General features: G+C 52.2%; 2 protein-coding genes across 3 annotated transcripts in view; both read left to right on the forward strand.

The window, feature by feature from the left end:
* Cep112 (centrosomal protein 112) overlaps window positions 1–260 on the forward strand; it is a 448,529-nt gene extending 448,269 nt beyond the window's left edge. For both annotated transcript variants that reach the window (XM_057774090.1, XM_057774091.1), the window contains one exon: window positions 157–260. The gene's annotated coding sequence lies outside the window, so the exon portion shown is untranslated. The remainder of the gene's footprint in view (window positions 1–156) is intronic.
* Window positions 237–27,440, forward strand: Axin2 (axin 2). Its single transcript, XM_057774092.1, has 10 exons — window positions 237–1,105; window positions 8,648–8,788; window positions 16,288–16,390; window positions 18,840–18,980; window positions 19,123–19,619; window positions 19,852–20,046; window positions 20,305–20,535; window positions 21,258–21,353; window positions 22,585–22,752; window positions 25,954–27,440. Exons 1-10 carry the CDS (start codon window positions 291–293, stop codon window positions 26,078–26,080), a joined length of 2,514 nt encoding a protein of 837 aa, XP_057630075.1. The 5' UTR covers window positions 237–290; the 3' UTR covers window positions 26,081–27,440.
* Window positions 27,441–27,752: the final 312 nt, after the last annotated feature.

Below are 27,752 nucleotides of genomic sequence, written 5' to 3' on the forward strand. Positions count from 1 at the left end.
GATGAGCACTTCGCGGATAGCTGGGTTGCTTGATTTGAATTTGAGGAGTTGAAAAGCCTGTTTACTTTCTTGCTTTGATGTTGGGTAGATCTGGTTTTGATTAGATCAATACCCTTTTCTCTCTCCCACCTCCCCCTCCCTTCCTTTTCTTTCCAGAGAGGAGGCTCAGATGAGCCCCTGCTGACTTGAGAGAGAGACCAAGCCGATTGCTGAGGGGAACTGGAAGAAGAAAGAGGAGGAGGAAAAAAACCAAAACAAAACCTAAACTCAGTGAGAGGCTTTCCCTCACCATGAGTAGCGCTGTGTTAGTGACTCTCCTTCCAGATCCCAGCAGCAGCTTCCGTGAGGATGCTCCGAGGCCCCCGGTTCCGGGAGAAGAAGGGGAGACCCCACCGTGCCAGCCCAGTGTTGGCAAGGGCCAGTCCACCAAACCTATGCCTGTCTCCTCTAATGCTAGGCGGAATGAAGATGGGCTGGGGGAGCCCGAGGGGCGGGCCTCCCCTGATTCCCCTCTGACCAGGTGGACCAAGTCCTTGCACTCCCTGTTGGGCGACCAGGATGGTGCTTACCTCTTCCGGACTTTCCTGGAGAGGGAGAAATGTGTGGATACCCTGGACTTCTGGTTTGCCTGCAATGGATTCAGGCAGATGAACTTGAAGGATACCAAAACTCTGCGAGTAGCCAAAGCAATCTATAAGAGGTACATTGAAAACAACAGCATCGTCTCCAAGCAGCTGAAACCTGCCACCAAGACCTACATCCGGGATGGCATCAAGAAGCAACAGATCGACTCCGTCATGTTTGACCAGGCACAGACTGAGGTCCAGGCTGTGATGGAGGAAAATGCCTACCAGATGTTTTTGACTTCGGACATATACCTCGAATATGTGAGGAGTGGGGGAGAGAACACAGCTTACATGAGCAATGGGGGACTGGGGAGCCTTAAGGTCCTGTGCGGCTACCTCCCTACCTTGAATGAAGAAGAGGAGTGGACTTGTGCTGACTTGAAATGCAAACTTTCGCCCACCGTGGTTGGCTTGTCCAGCAAAACTCTGCGGGCCACAGCGAGTGTGCGATCCACGGAAACGGTTGAGAATGCATTCAGGTAAGGCTTTTGGCTGGGGGGCAGAGCGGGGCGGTGGGGCCAGGGCTTGGAGGATGAGTTAGCTTTGCAAATGTTTTCAGTTAAGGTAGGTGGGCGGGTGGATAGGCTTTGGAAACTGGTAAAGGTTGGTTGAGAGCTAGGACTTCTGGCTAGTAGAAACCCTTTGATCTCATGTTGTGTGTGTGTGGGGGGCAATGTACGCACAGCTGAGTACCTGTAGCCTTCCAGTGCTAACTTCAAACAGTGGAAAGCAGTATTTATTAAGGTGGTTACTTATTATCCCTGACTACTGGGAGGGAAAGAGAGGAAAAAAGAAAGAAAATACGAATATAGTAGCTTTTGATGCCCATGAGTCACTAGACCCACCGAGCGCCAGTTTGGGGAGGGGTCATTTGACCGCTGGTCATCAAAGTAGAATCACTGGCTGGGGGCGGGGCAGTGAGGTTGTGGAGACTCGGGAAATAACGTGTGCACCCGCGAAGGGGTAGGTGGGATCTTTTGAACTTTTCTGTTAAGATAAGAGCTAGCGATTGGCCTAGCCACCTAGTTGGTGGTTCCCTTTGTAGAATTAGGTATTTCCCAGCAAGGAAGACTTCTAACTAACTTGGGGAAAGCCCTGTGACTTCCTCACGCAAAGGAGCCTTTGCTTTAGAGTCTGCTGGGCTATTCATCCAGCTTTAAAATGTTTTGGAGCCCCAGGGTCAGACCTCTGTTGATGGCTTGTTGTTTAGTGCTGATAGAGAAGTGTGGGAGGACCGGCCCCTCCGGAGCACTTTCTCTTTTTCAATACTTCAAAGACAAACAGACCATTATAGATTGGCCAAGTCTCAAGATTCTTGGCCTTTGCAGGCAACTTCAGACCTCCTGTTGGAATGACTTTTTCTGTCCCTTCACCTCTCCAGAGAGCCCAAAAGAGAATGCACCTTTTAATTCTAGGCTTGTGCTTATGATGTGCAGGGCGAGAGGTGGCGATCCTGGATTGCTTTCTGCGGGCCGGGTTTTATTCTGCCTCTGTGTCAGGGACTCTGGACGCGGTCTATGCCTGTTTTCTTGCTGTCTTTGTGGGGCGTGGTCTCCATTGGTTCCCCCCCCCCCCAGCTGGAGGGGGGTATGCCCCTAATTGCTGCCCTGGAGCACTTGGGTTCCCATAGTTAGTCCTGCTTGTTGTAGGTAGGCACGCTCTTGGGTTTTGACTGCTTGTAAGAAGGGGGAGGGCCTGCTCTCTAGCCACCAGAGGGCGCTCTTGCAGCTTTGGGAGTGAATTTAACGCCTTTCAGACTATCTGGTCTACTACACCTAAAGGGAACTGGCTTGGCTTTTGCAGGCAAGTGTAGGCTCTCAGGAGGGGGTTGTTGCAGTGGCCCTGAGCTTGTAGGGAGCTAGGCTGTTGGCATGAAGCTGTTGGGGCCGCTGTAGCTGGTTGCACCCAGGCACCTGCATCTGTTGCCCTGCTGCATTGCAAGGACATGTAGGTAAACTTTGCTCTTGGCCTCCTTACCCTCCAGCCTTGGCAAGCAGCGATGAGACTCCTTAAGGCCTGTGGTAAGGCTGCCTCTCCAGCAGCCTTCTGACAGTGGGTCTTCTGTGTCAGCCCCAGAGTGTCACCTTTGTAAATAGCACAGTGTGGTTTGGGAGGCTGGCAGTAAGAAAGCGCTCTCCAGGCAAGACTCTCTGCTTTGGCTTCTCCTTGTGGGTGGGCGGCCTAGGCGAAGCGATGGCTTGCCTCCTCCCAGAGGCTTCATTTAGGATATAACCAGTGTTAAGTTTGCAAAGCACTTGAGATTCGGGAGCCCTGTCTTCCAGGCTGGGGACTGTGGGTGTCATTGATATGTACAGCACAGCTCTTCAGGGACTCCTTGAGCCTCCACACCAGAGCAAGTGGATTTTCTCCCACTGCTAAGTTGGAATGAAACGTTTTAACAGCATTTCCACAAAGCCGTATGTCTTTTGGGGCGGGGGGAGACGGGGGGGGGTGTTCCGAGACAGGGTTTGTCTGTAGCTTTGGAGCCTGTCCTGGAACTCGCTCTGTAGACCAGGCTGGCCTCGAACTCACAGAGATCCGCCTGCCTCTGCCTCCCGAGTGCTGGGGTTAAAGGCGTGCGCCACCACCACCGCCCAGCCAAAGGCCACACGTCTTAACAGGGCATCCTAACAGATAATCTAAGACACACCCAGGTGGCCTTACTTCTTTTTAACACGCAAGGTTTCCTAGTCTGTGTACGGTGTCTCTGAAAGACGAGTTCCAGCCCCGGCCAATGGCCTTACTTGGTTTGAAACTTTGTAAACCTCATGTTCCCATCTGTAAGATAGGTGGGCACTGTCTCTCCTGTCTATGTTCAAAGTTGTTCTTAGGATCAAAATAATAAACTTGAAAGCCTTTTGTGAAGGGAAGCATTTTGAAAAGATGTTAAGTGTTATAATTAGTATAATTAACCCTAATGAGTGGCTCTCTGGAAAGGGCAGCAGAGTCAACACATAGCCTTTTTAAATAGCAACTCTGGGGCTTCAGCCCGTTTTTCACTGTAATATTTTAGAGGCGCCCCTCTCCCCATGCCTCAACATCCTCTGCTCTTTGAACCTTTTCAAGTCTGCCTCTCAGCCAGTTCTTAGAACACAGAGACCAACTGGGCCTCACTGTCAGAGTTGAGCCTCCCTTCCTCATCAGCTCCCCCATCCTGCCTGGCTTAGGGAATGGGCTGAGGAAGTAACCCAGTAAAGGGGCTGAAGCAGCTGGTACCTGCAGAGGACCTGTCTGCCTCCGCTCCTGGGAGTCCTCCGGGCCGCTGGGTGCCCAAGGCACCGGCTAGTCTTCCAAGCCCTGTGTTTATGTGGGCACTCAGAGGAGCCTGGTTCCTAAGGACTGGTTTGTAGCCTTTACCGATGTGGTGTCGGGTTTAATATAAATAGTTGAGACGGAAGAGCAGAAATTATCCTCGGAGGGAAGGGCTCTGGTTTGTGCGTGGTTGGTTGAGTGGGATGCTTGGACTTTTGATGGTCTCTATAAATAACCAAGGGCATAAGTGACCTGGTGGTGGGAGCGTGTGTCCTAACCCCTCACACAAACAACACTCCCCTTCCCCTGCCCAGTGCGGAGGTGTGTGGAGCCAGGGGCTGTGATCTCAGGCACTAGGCCCACACTTATTTTAAGAGGGAGGATACAGTGTTGGGCATACAGAAAGATCCTTTTCTGCCCTGACTCTGGGCAGGGGTTCATCTGCCTCCCCTTGGGCCCTCTTCTCTGGCCTGGCTTTAAATCCTAGAGGCCCCGGCAGATGGCCCTGTGCTGGCTGCAAATGCTTCCTGTTCTCTGCAAGAACTCGCTGATGAGGCCCATTTTTGTGAGAAGCCATTGGAATCAAGTTTGGCTTCAATTATCAAAGAAAGTGATGCCATAGGAAAGATATGCCGGGAGCATTGGTCAGAAATTAGAGGACGGAATGCTAGTGACCGCAGCTGGCTAAGATAACACTTGTCAAACTTCGCCTGCTTACAGAAGACGCTGACCCCTTACTGGCCAGCCATCCCTTGATCTCGCCTTCCAAAATGCTAGTTGAAGGGAGGGTGTTGACCTTACGGTAAAATGTCAGAGGCTCATGCAAAGTCCCAAGCTCAGCTTCAAAATCGGTTCCTTTTGTTGTCCTGTTGGGAGAGGGGCCCCAGAATGAGGTCCTTGGATAGGATTCTCTAGAGGAACAGAGGTGGCCCCAACATCTAGAGATAAGAGGTAGACACTTCATTCCCTCAAGGACCCAGGAGGCTGTGCTACTTGTTAGCGGAAAGCCCCATGCCTGCTCATGGGTGCACCCCTCACACAGAACGTACCCCAAGCCTGCACACTCCCCAGGAATGCAAAGTTCCTGCCCAGTTGGGAGTACAGTCCTCATCTGGGTGCAATTAAGGTAGCACGCTCCAGTCCCCTCCCCCCCTTTTAAGCAATCACAAGAAGACAGCTCTGATCTATTTTCTTAAAATTACGTGGCACTTTGGAGAAAGTTCTGAGCACTTAAAACCTGAGTTTCTGTGTCTCCCCACCACCTTGCTGCCGCCGTGTTATGACTGTAGGAAAATCCGAGTGCTCGATTGCAATCAGTTGAGTTTAAGAGCAGCGGATTCCAGTTTTAATTGCTGATCACACAGCAGCCCACTATTTTAGAACTGGAGGGAGATTAAGTTTATTTTGGGAGCCATGTGCAAAAGGAGCATGTGCACACACACACGTGCGCACACACCCGTTTGACTGAGGTATCCTTTTTTGTTGCTGTGGTGAGGAAGGAATTTCTATTGAGTCATTTTCTCCCCACGGAGGCTGAAGTATAAGTCTTAGATCTAAAACATAACTGATGTGTTAATACCACCAAAGATAGCAAGACCGAGGGGAGGGAAGGTGTTTGAATGCTATTTCAGGCCGCCTTGGCTGTTTTGATCCCGCGCCATGCCTCTTCAGAACCTTTTCAGCAACCCATTTGATGGATGTAGGTCTTTGAAGGAAGCTCAGCCAAGTTTGGAGCTCCTGCCCAGCCCCCACCCCCACCCCCCACTTTTGGTGTTGGGGATACACATGTGCAGATGGGTTGTGCCCCCACAGACCACACAGTCTGGGGCTCAGGATAGGTTTCAGCTGTGAATCCATGCTAACGACTACAGGAGAAAGTAGAAGAGGTTTCGGGAACACAGGTCTCTCCACTTTTGCCGGCAATTGGGTCCTGGGAATGTTTCTGGGGTTAACACCCCCCCCCACCCCCCACCCTCGGCCGCCAATTTCAGTGCCCTTGCCCAGGCCTTTAGAGGCTGTGGTGCAGGTGGCCATGTTTGAATTGCTCATTTTTCATGGGGAGCCCCACACCTAGGGGGGGGGTGTTGGTCCAGTAGTTCATCAGCAAAGCCAAGCCAACTCCAGGTCTCTGCCTTCTGCTCCTATCGTGAGTGTACAGACTGTACAGCCCTCTGGATTCCCAAGGACAGGAGGGGACAGGAGTGGTTACCTTGACAGTCTTCTGAGGCAGCTGGCCCATCACAGTAGGGGACTCCTAGTCTGTTTTAAAGTTTTGGTGTAGCTGGGCGGTGGTGGCGCACGCCTTTAATCCCAGCACTCGGGAGGCAGAGGCAGGCGGATCTCTGTGAGTTCGAGGCCAGCCTGGTCTACAAGAGCTAGTTCCAGGACAGGCACCAAAAACTACAGAGAAACCCTGTCTTGAAAATAAAAAAAAAAAAAAAAAAAAAAGTTTTGGTGTATCTCTGTGCCCTCCCACCCTGTGATCTCTATTGGCCTCATCTTCATTCTCATTTTGTGTGTCATGTTGCCTCTGGTTCGGCCTCTAGAGGCGCTGGTGAGCAGAGAGCCTTTCTTTTCTAGTCAGACCCCCGTTGGCCAGGATGCTAGAACAACTGGTCACCCCGCAGTCTTCTCTGCCTCCCTATGGTCTCAGTCCCTGCCACCTTGGATGCCTGGGAACCCCAGATTGAGCACATACAGATGAGGAACAGGCAAGGATGGTTTAGCAGTCAAAGTTCTCATTAAAAAGCATTGAGAGGCGATAGATCTCCTGCCCTCAGTGACAGGGCAGGGCCAGTGGCCAAGGGCTGGTTTGGAGTCACTTGTCAAAAGCGTATGGCCGGTTTGCACGCAGCACCCCTGGTGTGCACTTGTAGGCATTTCTGTTTCTGAGGGACGCATCCAGACTGGCGCGGAGGCACAGAACCACGGTCCCAGCTCGTGTCCATCGGTTCTCACTGACTCTCCAGTCTCGATGCTTAGCTCTCTCACCCCCTCAGGGATGAACTCTGTAGGGCTTCCCCACACATTCTTTTCCAGCTCCACTGTCACCAGAGTGGACAACAGGTCCGTCCCTCCTGGGCCCGTGTCTGCGCTTGCCCCTCCTCACAGTCCTCCTAGGTCTGTGCTGCTCGTAACTACCGTCCATAGGGCTGTCCCCCAGACTCCTGTCCACTCTCTGCCCTGTTAGGATAGGCCCTGGCCTTACACCTTGTACCAGTCTCAGTAGTGTAGCTCTCTAGAGTCCACTCTCTTCTTAGTCAGAAGAAGGCTTTCTGCAGTCTCTCCTGCCCACTGTATTCTCCTAAGTGTCTTGAGTCTTCTCAGATTCCTGCTCATGTGACTTGATACGCCTGGTTCCCTCCGTCTTAGGGGGTCCTTCCCAGCTAGCCTTGCTAGAAACCTCTCTATCATATCCTGCCTCCAGTTCTAGAACTTTCTAAAGTGGCTTGTGATAGGAGGCAGAAAGAGACTGATAGCAAGGTGCACCCTTGCCATGCCCACCAGGTTCGGCTCTACAGCGTTGGTGACTGTGTGCTGGGGACCACTAATGGCCTTCTCCAGAAAATGGGCACAGCACCCCATGCCTTCTGCCTAAGATAATGCTTGTGATTTGGTAGGCTTTCAGTAGCAACCACATACCTCCCTGATGACAGCCCCTTTCGTTGTGGTGATGTGTCCTGACCAGAACCTGGGTACCAGAAGACCAGAGCCTAGCTGCAAGGACAGGAACTCGGTGAACAAGAGCAGATGGCTGGTCATGACCTTTCTCCGGTCCCTGTCCGCTGCCAGCCTCACGGCTATCTTTACAGAGCAGCTGCTGTGGGCTGGTGGAGCGGGGCTCCTCTCGGAGCCTTTCCCCTCCACTCCTGTCTCTTGCCAGCTGAGCCCCAGGAGGACTATGCCAGGGGCTTGGTAAATGAAGCCTCCTGCAACTTCAGGCGGACTGACCCCCTGGAAGGGATCCTTCCTGCAGCTCGCTGACCTGTGTCCCCTCCCCCTCACAGAAGCCCTTGGCTGATGACCCAAGTGGAATGCAGCCCAGCAGGAGACAGGCTCACTGGTTGTTCTGGAGCTGAGAATGGGGGACCTACAGGCCACTAAGACAAAGGGGCTGGAGACCCTTGGAGGAGGGGCCTGGGCCTGCCTTTGACACAGCTGCTCATTTCAGTCCTGGCGCCTTAGCCAGCCCTAAGGGAAGGACAGCCATGGTGGGGGGAAGGGCGCTGCAGGCACTGTGTGGGCCACCTAGACATTATCTGTCCCATCTGCCTGGCTAATGTAGGCCTAGGTCAAAGTGGGAAGGCCACCCCTGACTCGGAGTAGGCCGGCAAACCTCAGACACTGGAGTTAGGACCTCACAAGTTCTTGGTCTGGGAATTGGCTTCTTCCCTCAGGCTTGGATGTGGAGACCAGGAGAAAAAAGACACCTGTCTAGCGGCTGCTTTTAGTTAGCTCTTACCCTGTCTCAGTCCTAGAATCCAGTCCTAGGAGTCGGTAACGTTCATTCCCTGGCTGTCGCTGCAGCACTGCTGTGGTGGCCCCTCATCTTCTAAGGTTTGGGGAACCCAGCCTGCCTTCCCTCCAAGGGGAGTCAGTGACGACCAGTCTTCTCTTTGTGGCCATCTGCCCAGGCTTGCAGCTGGACCTGAATGACAAGGTGACATGGACCAGATGTGGAACTGTGCAGTGTATCATTCTGGGGTCACCCGATGAGACCTGGGTTTCTGGTGGGCAATAGTGACCATGCTCTTGTACTTCCCCCATAGGTCCTTCAAGAGAAACGACCCCGTTAATCCTTACCACGTAGGTTCCGGCTATGTCTTTGCACCAGCCACCAGTGCCAACGACAGCGAGATCTCCAGCGACGCCTTGACTGATGATTCCATGTCCATGACAGACAGTAGCGTGTAAGTATCCTGTCTCCCTTCTCCACGTGGGACTGGGGGTGTGGTACCCTGAGGGATGGGGTGTCTGCCTCTCACGCTCACCCAGCTTTGCAGGAACCACGAGTGGACATTGGTCTTCTGGGGTGGGAATATGACAGGCATGTGGCTAGTGAGGGAGAGTGGCATCGTGGTCTGGGTAGGGTTCAGTGAGGGCCTGGAAAGGGAAGCTGGGGTGGTGTCGTCATAGAAAGAAGCCAGAGTGTGCGGTGGAAGGGTAAGACAAGTGTCTGTGGACTTCTTAAGTTTAAAAACCATCTCCTGGTTGTGCTTATGGGAGAATCACTTGACTGGTCCTGAAACCAAGTCCACCTGCTGGAACGTGGAACCTTTCTAGAATGGTTTTCCTTTCACCCTTGCTCTTTGAGAAAAAGACAAGGAACAGAAAGCCAGGCGCCAGGCCTCTCTGAAAGGCCAGCATGGACTATCTGCCGACATGCATACGGTTCAGTGGGCATCACTCAGGCCTTAATGTTGGTGGAGTCCTGAGTCTGTGCCAGACCCTAGGTAGGACCCTCCGTAGTCCTGTCTGGTCTCAGATCTTTGGCCAACAGATGACTTTGACAATCTAAGTCATTGAAGTAGTCGATAAGGTCAGTTGACTGTCAAGTAAGGTCATGCTTTGAGTGTTGGGTCATTTGAAGTGAAGTCGGGGATTTCTGGATGGCCAGCGTCAACTTTCCGTGAGTCTCATAGTGGGGTGTGGATGTAGCTGAGGCCTAGAGTCCCAGTTTTCTGCCATCCTTTGGGGTTTGATAGAAGTCAGGTATGGGTGAGAACCACCCAAGACTTTTCTCACCCAGCACCCAGTTGAGAATCAGCATTTCAGGAAGGCCTTTCGAGGCTTTCTTCCAGCAAGCATTTGTAGAGTTAGGGTTTCTCCTGCTGAGGGAATGGTCTTGAAAGACAACCCGTTAAGCTAGCAGTGGTAGGTTCTGGGATGCTCTCTTAGACTTTATTCCTGTTAGCCTCTTAAAACCGACTGTCTATTCTTCTCATGTTTGAAACTGTCTGGCTTCTGTTGGCCGTTGTCCTGTAGCCTGGCAGGCTGTGCAGAACTATTTGGAAAGAGAATGGCAGAGGTTAGTTTGGACTCTGCTGCCTGTTTTTTTGTTTTCTTTTGTTTTGTTTTGTTTTTTAAAAAAACTCCTCCTGGAAGTTTTTATTATGTTGCCTCAGTTTCCCCAAAGTGACAGATATTCTTCAGGGAAAAAGTCGAAGTTTAAAGAAAGACCCATCATATCCAGGCATTGGTGGCACACGCCTTTAATCCCAGCAGAGGCAGACAGATCACTGTGAGTTCGAGGTCAGCCTAGTCTACAAAGTGACTTCCAGGATAGGCTCCAAAGCTACAGAGAAACCCTATTTTGAAAAAAACCAAAAAACCCAGAATATCATTTTGGCACTAGTGAGGGTAGGGTACACATCCTTTATCCACCAGGAATGAAAGGTTCCATTTTCATGATTGGCCGAGCTCTTTAACTGCCCACACAGGGTAGCGGGGGGCAGGAAGCATTCTTGCTTATTTTATGTAGTTGAGTGTTTTACCTGAATGTATATATGCATACTACCTGTGTGCCCAGTGCCACCCTCAAAGAACCCCCCCCAAAAACTCACATTATTCCTTAATAGACCTAGTTTTTTGTTTTGTTTTGGTTTTGTGTTTTGTTTTGTTGTGACTGAATCTCAACTATGTAGACCAGGCTGGCCCCAAACTCAAGAGGCATATCTGACCCTAGTTTGTTTCTTGATAGTCCAGAAAATTAACAACCAAGGTGTGTTGTAGGCTGCGGGATGTGAGGTTGTGTGGAACTTCTGTCCTCCTGTCTCCTGCCCATCATATAGCTGGTTGTTTTTCTCTCTGGTTGTCCCTGCTGTCCTGTTTGGGTCTCAAGCCTGGGCTTGGTATCTCGGAAGCTTTACTCCTTCAGAGCACAGTAATTACGGATTGTGTAGGAGCCTCATTGCTGCGTGTAAAATAAGAGCAAGCCGCTTCTGAATGGAGGCATTGAGTGAATCTCTGAAGTCCAGTGCCCTTTTCGGAAGACTTCTGTGAGGCTTCTGTTTAGGTTTCTTAGAGACTATTTTTGGCTTGCGTCCTGGCGCTTGGCTGAGTTTCAGTCCCCATCACGGAGGTGTTATTCTAGGTTCAGGATGAGATAACTTGGGTGTGGCCCCATGCGGGTGTTTCTATTTGTCCTCACAGGACCCAATCAGCAAGGTAGGCAGTGACTGGTGACTGCCATAATAAGAAGGAAGTAGCCTCACATGTCCCTAGCCATGGCAGAGGCAGAACTCAGACCCAGGCAGACATGGCGGCTGCCCTGCCACATGCATCTTCTGTGTTCACCGTGAGATGAGATGTTATTGGGACCAGTTGCCTTTGAGCTTCTTTGAGTTTTTCTTTTTGTTTAGTACTGCTCATAACTCTCCTGAATCCTCATTTATTATATGAAAGGGTCTCTCATAGCCCAGGCTGGTCCTCACATAGCCCAGGCTAGTCTTGCATTCATTCTGTAGCTAGAGATGCTTATGGATATCTGGTCCATCTGCCTCTGTCTCCCGAGTGCTGGCACCAAAGTTAGGTGCCACCATACTTGAGTTGCCAGGCACAGACTCTAGGAAGCACAGGGGCCAATAAGGGCCACTTAAGGGCCAGCAACTCATCCCTTGGCGGTTTTCCTTCAGGTTCCTGGCGGCATAGTCTGTGGGCCATGTAACGGTGTCTTGTGGTGGCTAGATATTGAGGAAACCAAACCGCCAAGAAGTGGTCCCTGCGAGACTTAGAGTTTAGGGGTTCAGAGCCTCCTGGCCAAGTGGTCATTCCACTGGATTCCTCGTCACACATATGCCCACAAGCATGGTTGGACAGACTAAAGGGGCAGCTGGCATTGACTTTCCCCAAGGGCTCCTGGGAATTATCTTGGTGGGGGATGGAGGGTTGTCCAGGAACAAGAGCCCACTTATGGGACTTGCTCATACTTAGAGGCTCCTGTGGGTGTCCGGCTACCATCCGTTGCCAAGCATAGGATTGCTCCTCCCCCCCCCCCCCCCCCCCCGGAGTGGGGTGATCCCCAGTCTCCTGCTTGGACAGACTTGGCTTGAGCTAAAAGCTCCGGGCAGTGTAAAGCACTTTCTGGCCAGCCAACCATGGGTGTGTGCATCTACCCTGTGTTGGGCGGTCACCCGGGGATTCCCAGGGCTGGGATTAGACCCCCTCTTCAGAGCTCTGCCAATCGTGGGCCTCGTGCAGATGAGAGTACCATGTGAGAAGTGTGTGTGTGTGTGTGTGTGTGTGTGTGTGTTGGGGAGAGGGGATGAAAAGCAAAGCTGAACCGCTTTCAGCTCATTGTTCATCTAGGGGAGCTTAGGGGGGGATAAGAGGGTAGCAGGCCCCTTTGAAATGTGCTTGAACAAGTGAATAGGAGCGCCCCATAAAGCATGAAAAGAACCCTGGCTGCTTCTCCTCTTCACAATAGCCTGCCTGGGCTGCTGGAGGCTGAGGGGCTGAGGGGCTGGGGAACAGGGCTGGCTGCCCTGCTGGGAGTTGGGAGGGGACAGGGATGAGGGGGGAGGGGGGGCCAGAGGCAGCTTTCAATAGACTCTGGAAGGTTGGAGTCCATTAGACACAAGTGCAGGGAAGCAATCATCTCATTTGCCACAGAACCAATTAAGTCCCCTGGGCCTTTGCAAGAGGCTTGAGGAGAAGGTGGGCAGGGCTGGGCCAGGCCTTGGTTCTTCTTCCTGGGACCCGCACGCAGTGGCCTAGGTGTGTGTGTGGAGTGGGGCAGGCAAGTCACATAGGCCACCTCCTAGAGCCCAGTACTGACTTCTCTTTTGCAATTAAGGAAAAAAAAAAATCACTCCTAAAGATGGCTGAGGTATTTGAGTCTCCATCTTAGGTCCCCCCCCCCCCCCCGAGAAGGCTGTTTTATGAGCTTGTTACTCTCAAACCTCCATTCTCGGGAGAAGTGGCTCTAATTTTTTTCCCCCTCTTTTGAAAGTTAACTGCTAAACTTCCAGCAAAATCCTAAACTCCAATCCTGGGAGGGTTAGGAACGAGAGGGGCATGGGGCTATGCCCCAGCAAAAGTGATGCAGAGCACCAGGCTCAGGAAGTCTGAGCATGGGAGCAGCTGGTGCTTCGCTACCCAAGTTCAAGGACCGTCAGGTGAGGGTACCATGACAGTAGCTTGCTTTTGCTCTCTGTGTCCCCCCTACATCCACGCAAGATGACCTTTCTCCATTCCACAGAGTGGGTGGCGGGAGTCTTCTTACTTAATTATTTTTATTTCTTCATATCTTACATATGGTGGGGGGGGTTGGTCTGGACACTGGGGAGTGCCTGAGTGAACTTCAAATATCACCTTATCTTACAAACCAGGCTTTTGATGTTGGCTGTGATCGGTGGCTGCTTCAGAGTGGCTGCCAAATGTGGGCACGCGTACGCTCGCGCCTGCTATTTCAAAGCCACCGGAAAAAGTGACATTCAGGTTAGGTCAGGCCCAGTGGAGTCAAAGGGCTAAGCTAATTGGCTCGGCTTAAATGGCAGCTAAGTGGAGTCTACACTTCAAAATCCGTGCGCCCCAGAAACAGCTGGGCCCGGCAGCAGGCTCGTTAGCTAAAATGTTTATAATTAAAGGAGACCGTAGAGGGACCAGACTCTGGTTATGAGCAACCAGGATGCTGGTCATAAACTTTTGGAGCCCGAATAGAAGAAAGAAAGGAGAGGCCCCCGTTTGGAATGAGGGGCTGTTTTGGAAGAGGATTCCTGGCTAGGGGGAATTAAAGCCATATTTCCAGAAAGGCGCCTCTAAGCCTCTCTGACTTCTCCAAGCTAAAATTCTGCCTTTCGGTGCTGAGCACAAGTTGCCTCTCCTATGCTTGTGTCCTTCACCTGCCCTGGATGTTGTGAAAGGTACTTAGGAAATCGTCTGTTCCCTTGCCCATTGCTCTGGCTGCCACCGCCACCCCCACCCCCCACTTCCTACTCTCCTCTTTCCTACCTTATATGGAGAAAGCATACAAGATAGGAAAGTCTCTCCTACCATTGATTTCTGCCCCAGAGGAAAGGATAAGTAAGGTCTGCTGGTGGAGACAGAAGGGCAGAGTCTGGAAAGGGGTGTCTGGGGTTCTGCTATCTTTATATGAGCTCTGAGGACCAGACTCAGCTCTCCAGCTCTCTTACCTACTGCGCCTTCTCACTGGCCCTTCCCAGGACTCTTGAAGCCTGATATAAGTTACTCCAAGGTAGCTCCGTGTGGGTAGCCACCTCCCACTATTACGACCCCAGAGGAAGAGAAGAGTTGGTCAGGAGAGGAGTGTCGTCTTTTACACAGACCAGGGGCACTAACCCAAGGTGAACCCCACTCCACCTGGCACTCCCATAGCCACTGAGTTCCAGTGACAGAAGATGACTTCACATCCCCCCCCCCCCCCGTTGACCTTATCACGTGACCTCCCGGAGCTTCCGGGATGGGCCCCCAGGTTTAAATCATCAGGGTACTTGGGAGCTTGAAGGCAGGCTTCTGAGTTGAGGATGTCTGTTCTGCGGTTCATCAGAGGTTGGGAGTCCGAGGTACCATTTCTGGCCCTGTATAGAATGCGATTCCTGTGAACAAAAGCTGATGGGTCAGGTGTCTGAAGTAGCACCTGAACTTGCTTTGTGGGAGCCAGCGGCCTCGGGCTGCAGTTGCTGGCCTTGGGTAGGGTCCTCACGCTGCTGGTGTCTAAACAGCAGTTCCAGGGTGAGAGCAATGGCACCTTCTTATTAATTTGCTGGACGTAAAACCTGTATACTCTTCACCATCAAGAGAGGCCCTTGGTGAGTTAGATACTTAACCTTGTGCCTGCTGCTTCTGACCTCCCCTCTCCCACCTCCTAGCACCCCTTGGGGTAGTTAGTCCTCCTATGCTCTTTAGTCGAAGTGGGAGTTAGTCTGACTGCTGTCCTGGCCGACTCTTCATCATCCCCTCAAGGACCCTGTTCTGTGACCTAGATCAGCCGCCTTCCAGCAGACAGTTAAGATTCTGGAGCAGACAGTAATGGTCAGCCATCACTCCTGGCCATTCTTTAGACACAGGTGGACACTTCTGATGAGGTGAAGGGTCTTTTCTTCCTGGGGTTACTAAACACCAGGGAAAGGGGAACAGACAGCGCATCTCAGTGACACTGCGACTCATCAGGGAAGCATGTGACCCCGTGGTCTCTGGAAGGGACATCCGCAGGGAGAAAAGTCTTACCTTGGCCATTGTGCTCCCAAGACTGAAATTCATTTTTGGTTTTGTTTTTAAATGGCCTCGACCCCTTATTCTTCCTTCTAGTTGCTAATTTGGGTTTGTTCAGGTTTTTGAGGCAGGGTCTCACTGAAGAGTAGGCCTGGAACTCAGTGATCAGCCTGGGGTTAAAGCCTTGGGCCCCCATACCTGGCCCATGTTTTCTTTTTTAAATAGCTTGAAAGATATGGGCCTGGAAAACTCACCCAGACCCAGTTGGCCACACACCAATTTTAAATTTCAGCCTCTTCCTCCCCAGTGAATCTCCTCCCTTCTCTTATTTGTACTTTGTCAGATGCTTGCTACTTCTTTTGTTGTTTTGTTTTGTTTTTTTTTTGAGACACAGTTTCTCTGTGTAACAGCCCTGGCTGTCCTAAAACTCCCTTTGTAGACCAGGAGATCTGCTTGCCTCTACCTCTGCTTGCCTCTACCTCCCGGGTGCTGGGATTAAAGGCCTACATCACCACCGCCACCTTTCGGAGCTTACCACTTGTGAACATTGTTTTTTTTTTTTTCCTTATTTTTGCATACGACCCTGAGACTCTCTTAGGATATCAGCTTCCTAAGAGGAGCAGAACCTTTTGTTCCGTCTCTCCACTGACCTCTTACAGAGGGAAGGTATCTAGGTACAGTCTGGCGTGGTGTAGATACTTGAATGTTTTGATGAGTTCATAGTGTGTCTAGGAGGGACTTTACTCTTAATGTCCATGTCCCTTCTGTGTCTTTGAGTCTCTGATGACTAGGGAAGAGTGCCACAAGGCGCTTTATAAAAGCACCTCCAAAGACAGTTGGGAATGATTGGCTGTTAGAACTTACAGGCATCTTTATGCAAAGGGGGGGAGCCCTTAGGTTGGTTCTTAACATGACCCGACAGCCTTTTGCCTTGGCACCATTCTTCCAACTTAGATACCAGGCTGCCAGAGGACTAAAGAAGTCCAAGGCTACTTGGGGACACAAGCTCCTCCCAAGCTGATCTCCCTGTGGCTGAGAGAAAGCCAAGTTGCCATTGATGACAGCGGGCAGGATTTGACGTTTGGTCTTGGGACAGGCCCTTCCCCGTGGGGACACGATCACACAATTACACTGAAGATGTGTGGCTCCTTCCCTCGGAGGCGTGTGGCTGTTCCTGTTGGCAGAATCTCCAGAGGCATGTGTGAGTGATGTCTGTGTATTTTGTCTTTTCTCTTAGAGATGGAATCCCTCCATATCGCATGGGGAGTAAGAAGCAGCTCCAGAGAGAGATGCACCGCAGTGTGAAGGCCAATGGCCAAGTGTCTCTACCTCATTTTCCGGTGAGTCTAGACGGCACGGGGAGTGCTGTTTCCTCAGGTCCTGACTCATGAAAAGAGCTGGGAGGTGGAGACCAGCATGCCTGAGATGGGCTGGGGTAAAGGGAGAGAAAGGAATTACTGGAGTGGAGAACTTTTTTGGGGGGCGGGGTATTAATAGAGGGACACTTGATACTTCCTGAATTGAAGAATGGAAAGTTCTCTGAAAAAGAAACCATATATCACTAGGTGATGAGGTGATGGGCTCCCTGCATTCCTGCTGAACTGGAAGTCCCCTCAAGGCAGGGAGCCTCAATGAAATCGCGAGTGCTTGCATGCATGCGTGTGTGTGTGTGTGTGTGTGTGTGTGTTTGTGTGTGGGGGGGGGCATTTGTCTGCTTGTCCATGTACCATTTGAATGCGGTACTCACAGAAGCCAGAAGAGGGCATTAGATCCTCTGAAACCGGAGTTGTAGATGGTTGTGAGCTGTCATGCGGATGCTGGGAATTAAGCCTGGGTCCTCTAAAAAAGCAACGAGGGCTCTTAACCTCTGACCCCTCTCTGCAGCTCCATTTTTATCTGTTAGCTTCTGTGTGCGGATCTGGCACCGTTCCCGTCACACAGATAGTTCATCAAACCTGAAGTGGATGAGGCTAGGAGAAGCTCAGTGTTGTGTCCTCCTGCTCTGCCCACCACAGAAGGAAAGTCACCTCCCTAGGACTCCGCTCCTCCTGCACAGCTCAGTCGCTGGCCGTCCGTCTGTCTGTTTACAGGACTGTTTTACTACCTCGTGTCCCCAGGGGGCAGCTATACGGTCCTAACCTTTCTTGTGTTCCAGAGCTGGGCTCTCATGAGTGCTGATGTGGGGGGTGTCTGGAAGTGAGGCTTCCTGGGGGAAGCATCCTCCCTCAAGGATGAAGGAGGGTAACAGGTTGCTCTGGGACCCTCATACACTTCCTTGAAGGCAGCGAGCACAGGGTTCATCAGGCTCAAGCGCCCATAAGCCAGTTCCCAGGCCGTGGTCTTTCTACAGTAGCTATTTGGGGGACAGGGAAGAAAGCTGGGGCATCCATTGTAGAGCAGGTGTCTGGTCCGCTGTTCTTCCTGGCAGCTTCCGAGAGTCCGGCTGATCCATGTGGTTGTAGGCTATTCAGAAAACTAGCACATGGGACTCCGAATTCCAGGTCACCTGAATAGGGTTGCAGATTGTTGCTCTCCTCAGAAACTCCTGGCACAGACGACAGTCATCTTGTCTTAAAATGAGCATATTAAGATTGCTTTAGGGAGTGACTTCTGTGATTCCCTCCCCACACACATAATATAGATGACAAAGATATTTGAATAGGGGTGGGGTGGGACTGTTAACCAGAATTCTTCTCCCCAAGCATATAAATCAGCTGATTTTTGTCCTGGGGTATGCAAGTCGATTTTGGGGTGCAGGTTCATAGAGCCAGCCTTCCTAAGAACCGCCTTCCACAAGGGCCCTCCCTTCCCCTGCTCACGTTCCTGCAGCTAAGGGGTTGCCCTGGTGAGGCTGGCTGGCTCTTCAGCTAGGGAGAGCAAGTTGGCTTTCTGCTCTCCCTGCCCCAAAAGAAAAAAAGGCAAAGCAAGAGAGGAGGAGGAGGAAGGAGGAGGAACAAGTGGAGAGGAGGGGGGGTTAGAGGGGGGGAGATGACAGGGCAAGGACAGAAAGCCGGGCAGTGGGGGTTCTCCCCATTTGCTGCTCTTGGCAGGCTTTCTCGACTCCTCTTTATATTCTGTACTTGGTTTGGAGATGTTCCGTTTTCCCTTGATAGATCGGCTTCAGGCAGCCAAGCTCAGCAGTGTTCTGCTACTAGCCCGCAGCAGCTTTCTTCATTTTCTGTACAAAGAGAGCAGGAGGAGGGGAGGAGGAAAACGAGGGAGATGGAGGACGGTGTTGAGACAACACTACCTCAAAGGTGCGCAGTGTGCGGCCAGGAAATAAATTACCACTTCTTCTCTGATCTGGGGCCGGTGACTTCCCTCCCCCTCCCTCCCCCCTGCCTCTTTTCCAATCTTATTTTTTTTAATTTCCAACTCCTTTCTGTTTAGACTCTACTTTTTATTCCTTGAGTTGGTTTCTCTCCCCTCCCCATCTCAGAGGGCTGCCTTTTTTTGATGTTTGACAACAGTCTTTGAAGATTTTCTACTTCAGAGTAGCTACTGATGGGCTGGTTGTACTACAGAGAGAACAAGCAGGGCCTCTCGGAGTGCGACCAACTGCTCCTGCCCAAGGCAAATGCTGGTGGGGACCATGGCTCTCCATGAGGCCACGGAGCCCGCGCATAAAAGTCCTGAGCCGGGCAGCCTGTTTCGCCATCCATTCTCCACCCAAACACGGGGACTCGAGAGCGCACACCGATGGGCCCCACAAGCTCCATCCATGCTGCTGTGGCCAGCGCTTGCCTGGCCTGCTAATGGTGCCTCCTTCCTTCCTTCCCACACCTTCAGAGAACCCACCGTCTGCCCAAGGAGATGGCGCCTGTGGAACCCGCTGCCTTCGCCGCCGAGCTCATCTCTAGGCTGGAGAAGCTGAAACTGGAGCTGGAGAGCCGCCACAGCTTAGAGGAGCGGCTGCAGCAGATCCGGGAGGTAGGGCCGGCCGCAGCATCCTCCTGATCCCTGTGCATGAGCGTGCTTGTGTGCATGCATGTGCCAACCCATGGGTGCATGAACTCAGGGTGTGGAAAGATTACTTCCTTGTTCACTTCCCCCCTGGGGACTCTCTTTCCAGGATGAAGAAAAGGAGGGGTCTGAACAAGCACTGAGCTCACGGGATGGAGCCCCGGCGCAGCACCCTTTAGCCCTCCTACCCTCTGGCAGCTATGAAGAGGACCCACAGACCATTCTGGATGACCACCTGTCCAGGGTCCTCAAGACCCCTGGCTGCCAGTCACCTGGTGTGGGCCGCTATAGCCCCCGTTCCCGCTCCCCAGACCACCAGCATCACCGTCAGCCGTACCACTCCCCCCTCCCGATTGGGGGTAAGCTGCCCCCTGTGGCTGCTTGCCCACTCCTCGGAGGCAAGAACTTCCTGACCAAGCAGACGACGAAGCATGTTCACCACCACTACATCCATCACCACGCTGTCCCCAAGACCAAGGAGGAGATAGAGGCAGAAGCCACACAGAGAGTACGCTGCCTTTGTCCTGGGGGTACTGAGTATTACTGTTACTCCAAATGCAAGAGTCATCCCAAGGCTCCAGAGCTCCTGCCTGGCGAGCAGTTTTGGTAAGTGGCTAGCATCCCTGTCCCCCAGAGTAGGGCTTTTCTTCCTGCCTGAATCCTGAACAGGTGTAAGGTGGGGCCAGGGTCACAGTTAAGCTTCCTGGAGGGGCCTGGGCATGGGTTTAAGTATGGGAAGTAACATCCTGCCTTCCCTGTACCCTTGCGGGATGGCCACGCTCCAGGAGTCCTGGAGTTCTAACGAGAAGTCTGGATCTGTGTTCTTGGTTCCCTACAGTAGCAGCAGAGGCAGTACCTTACCGAAACGAAATCCGAAAGGCACAGAACCGGGTCTGGCCCTGCCAGCCAGGGAAGGAGGGATGTCCAGTGGACCTGGGGCCCCTCAGCTCCCTGGGGAGGAAGGAGACCGATCACAGGATGTCTGGCAGTGGATGCTGGAGAGTGAGAGGCAGAGCAAGTCCAAGCCTCATAGGTAAATACCACGCCCTGGGGGTTCGACACCGAGGCTGTGTGGGGCGGCTATTTCTGCAGTCTGGAATGCCAATGTGACTGCCATCTTAGTATTAGACACTAGGCTGAGGAGACCGCAAAAATGTCATGTTTTGGCATTGACCCCTGCTCATGTTATGGTAGAGTTATTTTCTTCTCTCTCAGAATAGACAAGTTTCTACTGAAGTCACATTTTCCAGTTTTTCTAACCCAGTTTCTCTCCTCTTCATGTCCCGTTTAGTGCCCAAAGCCTAAGAAAGAGCTACCCATTGGAGTCTGCCCGCACATCCCCAGGCGAACGAGTTAGCCGGCACCATCTATTGGGGGCCAGCGGACACCCCCGCTCAGTGGCCCGGGCTCACCCGTTTACCCAGGATCCTGCAATGCCTCCCCTAACCCCACCCAACACTTTGGCGCAGCTGGAGGAAGCCTGCCGCAGGCTGGCAGAGGTGTCAAAGCCCCAGAAGCAGCGGTGAGTGGCAGTGTGGGACGCACTCAGCAGGGGGGTGGGGTGAGAGACTCCTCTTGTCTCTGGCTGAATAAGTCTCCTTTTCAGCCTCGGGAAGTCATTCTCTTTGGTTCGGTTCGTTTGTCAGAGTTCAAGCAGGGTAGGGTCTTCGAGGCAACTTATTCCTCCTACAAGTGGGATGGTTCCGTGTAAATCCTTACGAATGTCCTTACTTCATGTGAGGCAGGTTAGATGAACATATGAGAAGCCACGACCAGGGGAGAATCAAGAGCCTTGAGCCCTTTGCCGGCACTGAGATGGCCCTGTTGTAGGCTCTTCCAGAATGTTCGTGAACACGAGACCTTGGTTGGGTTTCTGCAGGAATGGAGTCTGGGTTGGGCCTACATCTCTTTAGGAGGCCAGAGTGGTTTTCTCTGCTTCCCCAATGCCATGGGAGATGTGAGCTTACCTCTAACCTCTAAGCCAGTGGTCCTCAACCTGCAGATCATGACCCCATTGGAGGTCAAACAACCCTTTCACGGAGGTCGCCTAAGACCATTGGAAAACACAGATACTCACATTGTGATTCATAACAGTAACAGAATTACAGTTATGAAGAACCAGCGAAGAGAATTTCACGGTCGGGGGGGGGGGTCACCACGACATGGGGAACCATGTTTAAGCCCCGCAGTGTTAGGAAGGTTGAGAGCCGCTTCTCTAAATCCTTGACTCTGCTTTGTCCTCAGGTGCTGTGTGACCAGTCAGCAGAGGGACAGGAACCACTCGACCACTGGTCAGACAGGAGCCACACCCTTCTCTAACCCAAGCCTGGCTCAGGCAGAGTGAGTGTCCTCTCTCAGGCATGGCGGGGATACTTGGAATGGCTTATACTTTAGGGCACATCATTGTTTGGAGTGATGTGTATGTGGAACTCCATGTTGGAAGTGGCCTTGGTAGAAGCAGATGTTGCCATCAGCGAGGATCATGGGAAATCTGCCTAGTGAAAATGCTGCACCCCAACCCCAACCCAGGGTTTCCGGGGCTCACAGGAATCAAAAGCTAGTGCTGAAGCCATTGTCAGAAGGGTAGGAGGGTTGACTCCAGATGCCCAAGTTGTAGGACTTGGAAGCTCACAGGCCTGGACAAGTCTTTGTTTCTGTCACCCCGAGCATGCTCTGCTCTGAGAAGATAAAAACCTTGTCCCAAACTGGGCCCATGATTCTTGTTGAAAATGTGTACTTGGGAGACTGGACTTTGAACCCTAGACAGAATTCCAAATGTGCCAGTTCTAGAATGCTCTAGGTAACATTTTCTTAGCATCTTCATCCTGAGCAGTGACTAACGTCTGAGGTCCCGAAAAAGCCGCCTTCCTGAACCTTTTCCTTGTTTTAACTGGCTAGCCTCAAGTCTGCCAGCTGCTACCCTGGTGACTCTTATAGCCACTCTCCAAACAGAATGAATGGGACAGTTAAAATGACGGTGGGACTGGGGGTGTAACTCACTGGTAGGGTGCTTGCATAGTAAGCAGGAAGCCCTGGGCTAGCTCCTGAGGCAGAGGCGGGGTGAGCAAACACCAGCTAGCCACTCTTTGGAGCTACAGGAAGGAAGGTCGGAAGTTCAAGGTCAGCTTTGGCTGCCCAGCAAGCTTGGGACCAGCTTGGCATATATGAAACAGTGGGCTATTATCCCCCTGTGAATGTGGTTCTGTGGCCATGATGGGCAGGCCTCTTAGGCATTTGAGCTCCCTCTGGCCATGGAGGAGCCCTGGCTGGTAATTGCCTCCATGGTGAGCCTTGTGCAGGCAGTTCCTCAATACTGTCTCTTCTCTGGTCTTCACTGTCGAGTGCTCTGTTGTGCTAGCCTCTGAGAGAACCCCAATTTGAAGGCATTTGAGGGATACGCTATCAATTTCCAGTCAGGACAACCACCCCTTCCCTCATGCTCTGCCTGTCTCTTTAGAGCTTGCTACCTCTGTCATATGAAGTCCCCCCCATCCTTTGTAGACCCCATCTGTATGGTTATGAGTGTGCATCTGCTTTGAAATGCTGAATTTGTGGCATCCTGTCTTTTCAGTCACAAAGAGCCAAAGAAACTGGCAAGTGTCCACGCGCTCCAGGCCAGCGAGCTGGTTGTCACTTACTTTTTCTGTGGAGAAGAAATCCCATACAGGAGGGTGCTGAAGGCCCAAACCTTGACCCTGGGCTACTTCAAGGAGCAGCTCAGCAAAAAGGGAAATTATAGGTAAGGATCCCACCAATTTTCCTGCTCTGGAGTTTGCCTGGAACACCTGAGTTTTTGTAGGCCTCGGGTGGATTTTGGGAGTGCTGTGGGAACAGCACTGAGTGGGCCACTGGACATCTAGGGTCCTTCTGTTGACTCTCCCCCTCAACTCTAACAAGAGCAGCCATGGGGGAGCCATCCAGAGGGGCTGGTTCTCTGGAGGACAAGGAGTTCCAGTTTGTTTGACCAGGAAGCAGGGCTCTGCTCTGTGGTAGAGACTCTGCCTGAAATTGGAGGCCCCCTTGTCTGTTTGGGGTGGGGACTGATTAGGGAGAGCCCAGAGCCACTCAGGGGCCGCCATGTTGGAGGCTCAGAAAAGCAGACACCAGGCTTTTGGAAGCCACCAACCCCTTCCTTGCTCTACCTGGTGAGCACGCTCTCTGGGGTTGATAGGCCACCTGTAGCAGCCGTGTTTGTCTGACTAAGAGAGAGCTGGGCCTGTGGGCAGTCAAGAAGGCCAATAGGCTGGCCAGTCTCCTGCTTGACCCTGGGCTTCTCTGTCCCCTCCCTGCCGCCTGGCCTCTTTGCCTCCCTGGTAGAGTGGAGGAACCCTTAACAAGGCCCACGCTGACCTTGACACGTCCTTGAGAGGAACCCGGGATCAAGCATGATGAAGGCCAGCTCAGAAACATTTCTTAGCCTTCTGAAAGGCAGGAGATGACCATGTCCGCTCATTTAGTGCTAGACCTGCTGGGTCTCCCCTGGAGGAAATACAGTGTTGTGTCCCAGGTGCAGAGCACCAAGCCTGGACAAAATGAGGCAGACAAGGCACTCAGGGAGGTCCCCCTTCTTCACTCCCCAGTTGGGTGTAGAGGCTCAGCCCATGCGGACCTCCAGAGCCCAGATGTGAGGGGAGAGCCTGAAGGATGCTCAGCTTCCGGGATGGGCCCTGGCCCCCTGATGAGCAAGCCTGTGGCAGGATGCTGAGTTGCCCCACCTTCCCTGCTGGATCCTAAACTGTGTGGCTGCACCAGCCATTCTGTCGTGGAGTTCTTCTGGTGGTCCCAACAGTGACCTTTAGCCGGGAGAAGGACCAAGACCCTGCAGGCGACAGCTTACTGGGGTTGGCAAGTGTGTAGTTGAGCTTAGGCTATTCCCTGTCCTACCTGAGGAAGGAACCATTCTCAATGTTATCAAAGGGTCTGGGGAACAGGCCTGGCTGCCGCCTTTAATCTTGACAGAGACACAGGTGAAGCTAATTGCACCAGTGTGCCCCTCCAGGAATTCATTTTGATCTTGGCTTTGACTCTGCTGGACTTGGAGGGGAACCACAGGTGACCTTCAGGGGGCGAAAGTGTCACAGCACATCGCATAAGGGGCCCACAGGGAAAGGCCTCGCTCAACCACTCCGGCCACATCTGGCTCTGATTTTTCCCCCCTAAGGCACATTTAATAAGCCTGGCTTTGAAGCTCTGGCCTCCCCTTTAATGCACAGAGACTTGCACAAATGGTCCCCTCTCAAATTCTTTCCTGATTGGATCAGGCTGTGGCAAGGCCCTCCCACCCCCCTTATCTCCACTGTTGGGCTTGGTGTGTCCTCCTGGAGGTGGGGGTTGGGCAAGAGAGTTCTGCACCTCCCTTCCCAAACCAGGGCCTTGACCCCCTACATTGCAGTTTGTACCCCTAACCCCCACCCTGATGAAAGAGAGCCCAGTGAGGCTGGGGTTGTAGAGCTGGGACCTGGGCCGTGTTGAGTAATCTCACCATGGCAGGAGATCAGAAACAAACAGCTCTCCAGACATGCCAGGCGCCATTGGTGCCAGATGTCGGGAGAAGGCAGAGTTTGCCACATGCAGCCTGGTGCTGTGGAAAATCCGGTTCTTGGAGAAAAGGAGGGTGAGGCAGTGTGTTTGAAGTCCTGGTGGTGGTGGTGGGGGCTCGGGAATGTTGCCTCTCTCCCTGCTGGAAAAGGTTGTAATTACAGAAAAGGTCAGCGCGTGTTTGCCCAGAGGTGCCATGAAAGCCCAGCGTGGTAACTGCTCGAGGGTCAGAGCTGGGGGCCCGGAGGTATTGGCGGTCCAGGCCCTCTTGTTTGGGAAAAGGATTCCCTCTTGCTGTCTCGACTCCCCTCCCTATTTTCTTTCCCCTAAGGCTTCATTAAGCATTTTGACTCCTGTACAGTGTTGCACCCCTTAAATAGCTGTGGCCCTAGACAGCCAGCTCAGCCACAAACGCCCTGGCTCGACCCGGCTTCCTTGAGCTTAGCCTGCCCCCTTAATTCAGTTCACCTACTCTAACAAGGGAACGCCACAATCAACTGAGGAGAGGTCATTTTTACTTATTTATTTTCAAGAGAAGGTACCTCAGCCCTAAACATGAGGCAGAATTTGATGTTTTAGTGGCTCCATGGTTCCAGGGGGTGGTGACCTTTTGCCTGAGAGTGGCCTTTCTGATCTGCAAGGGCCAATTCACAGGGAAAGCTTAATCCCCTTGAGGGGGTTCTCCGTTGCTGGGGACAAGGAAGAGGCATTGTTGAGGGTCCTCTTCAAGGCTTGGACGACCTGACCCAGGATGGTTGGTTGTACAGAGTATGAGGACCCGAGAGAGGCTGTCATTTGTGTCTGTACAGTCGGAGAAGGGCGAATGTTGGAGAGGGAGAAGAGGAACCTTTAAATAAAGGCAGCAGGAGGGAAGGCATTAGTGTTGGATCCTAGCCAGGTGGGGAAAGCAGAGGGAAGGATCCAGGGACAAAAAGGGTTCCATGCCCAGCTTAGAACAGGTGAGTCCTAGGGTTGACTTGCCTCTTATGCTGGGCCGAAGACTTGGGTGAATGACCACTGACTGATGCTAACAGCCAGTCAGCCTTCTACTTCTTGAGGCTGAGCTGAGTCCTGGGTCCCTGAAGGCTCCCCTGCCCTGTTACCACAAATGAAGCCCCAGCGCTTGCGCTTCCCCTTCTCCTCCCTCAGAAAGAGGTGGGGGAAGGAGAGTGTCCATGTTGGGCTGGCAGGTGGCAGCAGTTCTGGCTAGAGGCTGAAGGCAGGAAGAGCCTGGCCTTCCCACCCAGGCCTCTGCCTGGCCCATCTGGCAAGGTAGGCTGCCCTCATTCATCTGGTACGGACTGCGGTTTGCAGCGTACTTGCCGGTCAGCACAGATGCCCAGCCTGGTTCTCTGTTGGCAAGACCATGCTGTCTCACCAAGCCTTCCCATCTTCTCTTAAGGTATTACTTCAAAAAAGCCAGTGATGAGTTTGCCTGTGGAGCAGTCTTTGAGGAGATCTGGGACGACGAGACAGTGCTCCCCATGTACGAAGGCAGGATCCTGGGTAAAGTGGAGAGGATCGATTGAGCCTCGGCCTCAGTGTGTAAGCCCCGTGGACCCGAAGCTCAGAGACCTGGCTCAGCCCTGCGCGACAGCCACAGAGTATTTTGAAGGAAAATGAAACCAATTGAAGAAGACGAAGTCGAGGGAAGAACTGGCCCCTGGGCCTTCAGGAGGGGTGGGACAGTGACTGCTTTTCGGTGTCCACGAGCTGGGGACTGAGATCAGAAATATCCGAACTATTTATTCAAAACATGACCACACTGGGCTATTGGAGAGGCTGACCGTGTTTGAGAGACTGCCATACATAATATATGACTTCCTAGGGATCTGAAATTCATAGGCTAAGAGAAAACTGTGTATAGCTTGCCCAAACAGGAGTCCTTATTGATATTTATTGAACAGTCGATCCCCCTCCTCCCCCTTCCCCCCGTTTATGCTGCTTTAAACATGGAAATGGAAGAGAGAAGTTTGGATTGCTGTCTACACTTAGGAGCCGAGCTGGGAGTGCCCTAACCGTTCTTCATGAACAGACTCTGCTCTGCATGGCATTGTCCAAGTGAAGACAGGCTTCTTAAAAAATAAAAATGGTGCCCACGTGCAGAAATCAGTCCCACCCCCGCCATTCTGCTGTGCTCGTCACAGAGGTCTTGAGGGTGGGTTGTGACAGATTCCTCACCGCTTTGGAAATGTCATGTTGGGTAGAGGCCATCCAGAATGGAAAGAGCAGGGAGCCTTAACCCCGGGGACCAGAGGTTAGACCATCTGTGTACCTTCCCCTCTGAGTTCTGGAATCCCTGTGGCTGAGGCTGCTGACCTTCACGGTCTTGTGGTTCAGGCTGGCTTTTTTTAGGAAGCGAGAGTCGCTTTTCTCTTTGGTTAGTCTCTGGACCACGGCCATCAGGACCTCATCCTTGTCTACCCGACCATGCGAGGACATGGGCACCTAGCAGCACCTCTCCTCCGTTACCTTCCCCTCGGCGCTCGGGTTTGTGTTCAGTTAACCTGCACGTCCTGTTCGCCGTCCTTACTGTACTATAGGCCTGTGTATAAGTAGGGCAGAGTGTTAACCCACTGGCTAGTGTTTGACTTGGGAATCGGTACAGTACCTGTACAGACACGGGGACCCACCCCGTGCACCGCCCTATATTCAGGGCTCAAGCTCTCCCTTGGTTTTTGAAAGGGGTTTATGTAAATATATTTTATGCCTTTTAATTACAAGTCTTGTTACTCAGTGACTTTTGTCATGGCATTTTGTTCTACTTAGACTGTAAATTATGCATTATAAAGAGTTCATTTAAAGAAAATTACTTGGTACAATAATTATTGTAATTAAGAGATGTAGCCTATATTAAAATTTTATATTTTTCAAAACGTCAGCCTCATCATTGGATCCCCCAGGGTGGGAGTGGGACCAGGGACCATATTGCACAGGTATGTCTGGATGTGGCTTCCCCTCGCTTAAGCCGTGTTCTGCCTGCAATGAATCACCGATACCTGACCTGACTAAGTGGTTTTCTCAGTCTTGGGTGAAAAGCTTCTGGAAGTGGGTTTGTAGCCAAGAGATAGCCAGTCAAGGCCAGTGGGCTTTGAGTCTAATGCCATCCACCCTTTCTGTCCTGGGATCTGGCCTTAGATCATCTACAGCCATCATCCATGCTCCAGGTGGGTCAAGTGTCGGGAACAAACCATGGGTCCT

The sequence above is a fragment of the Chionomys nivalis genome, chromosome 7 (assembly GCF_950005125.1).
Source record: "Chionomys nivalis chromosome 7, mChiNiv1.1, whole genome shotgun sequence".
Lineage (NCBI taxonomy): Eukaryota > Metazoa > Chordata > Mammalia > Rodentia > Cricetidae > Chionomys > Chionomys nivalis.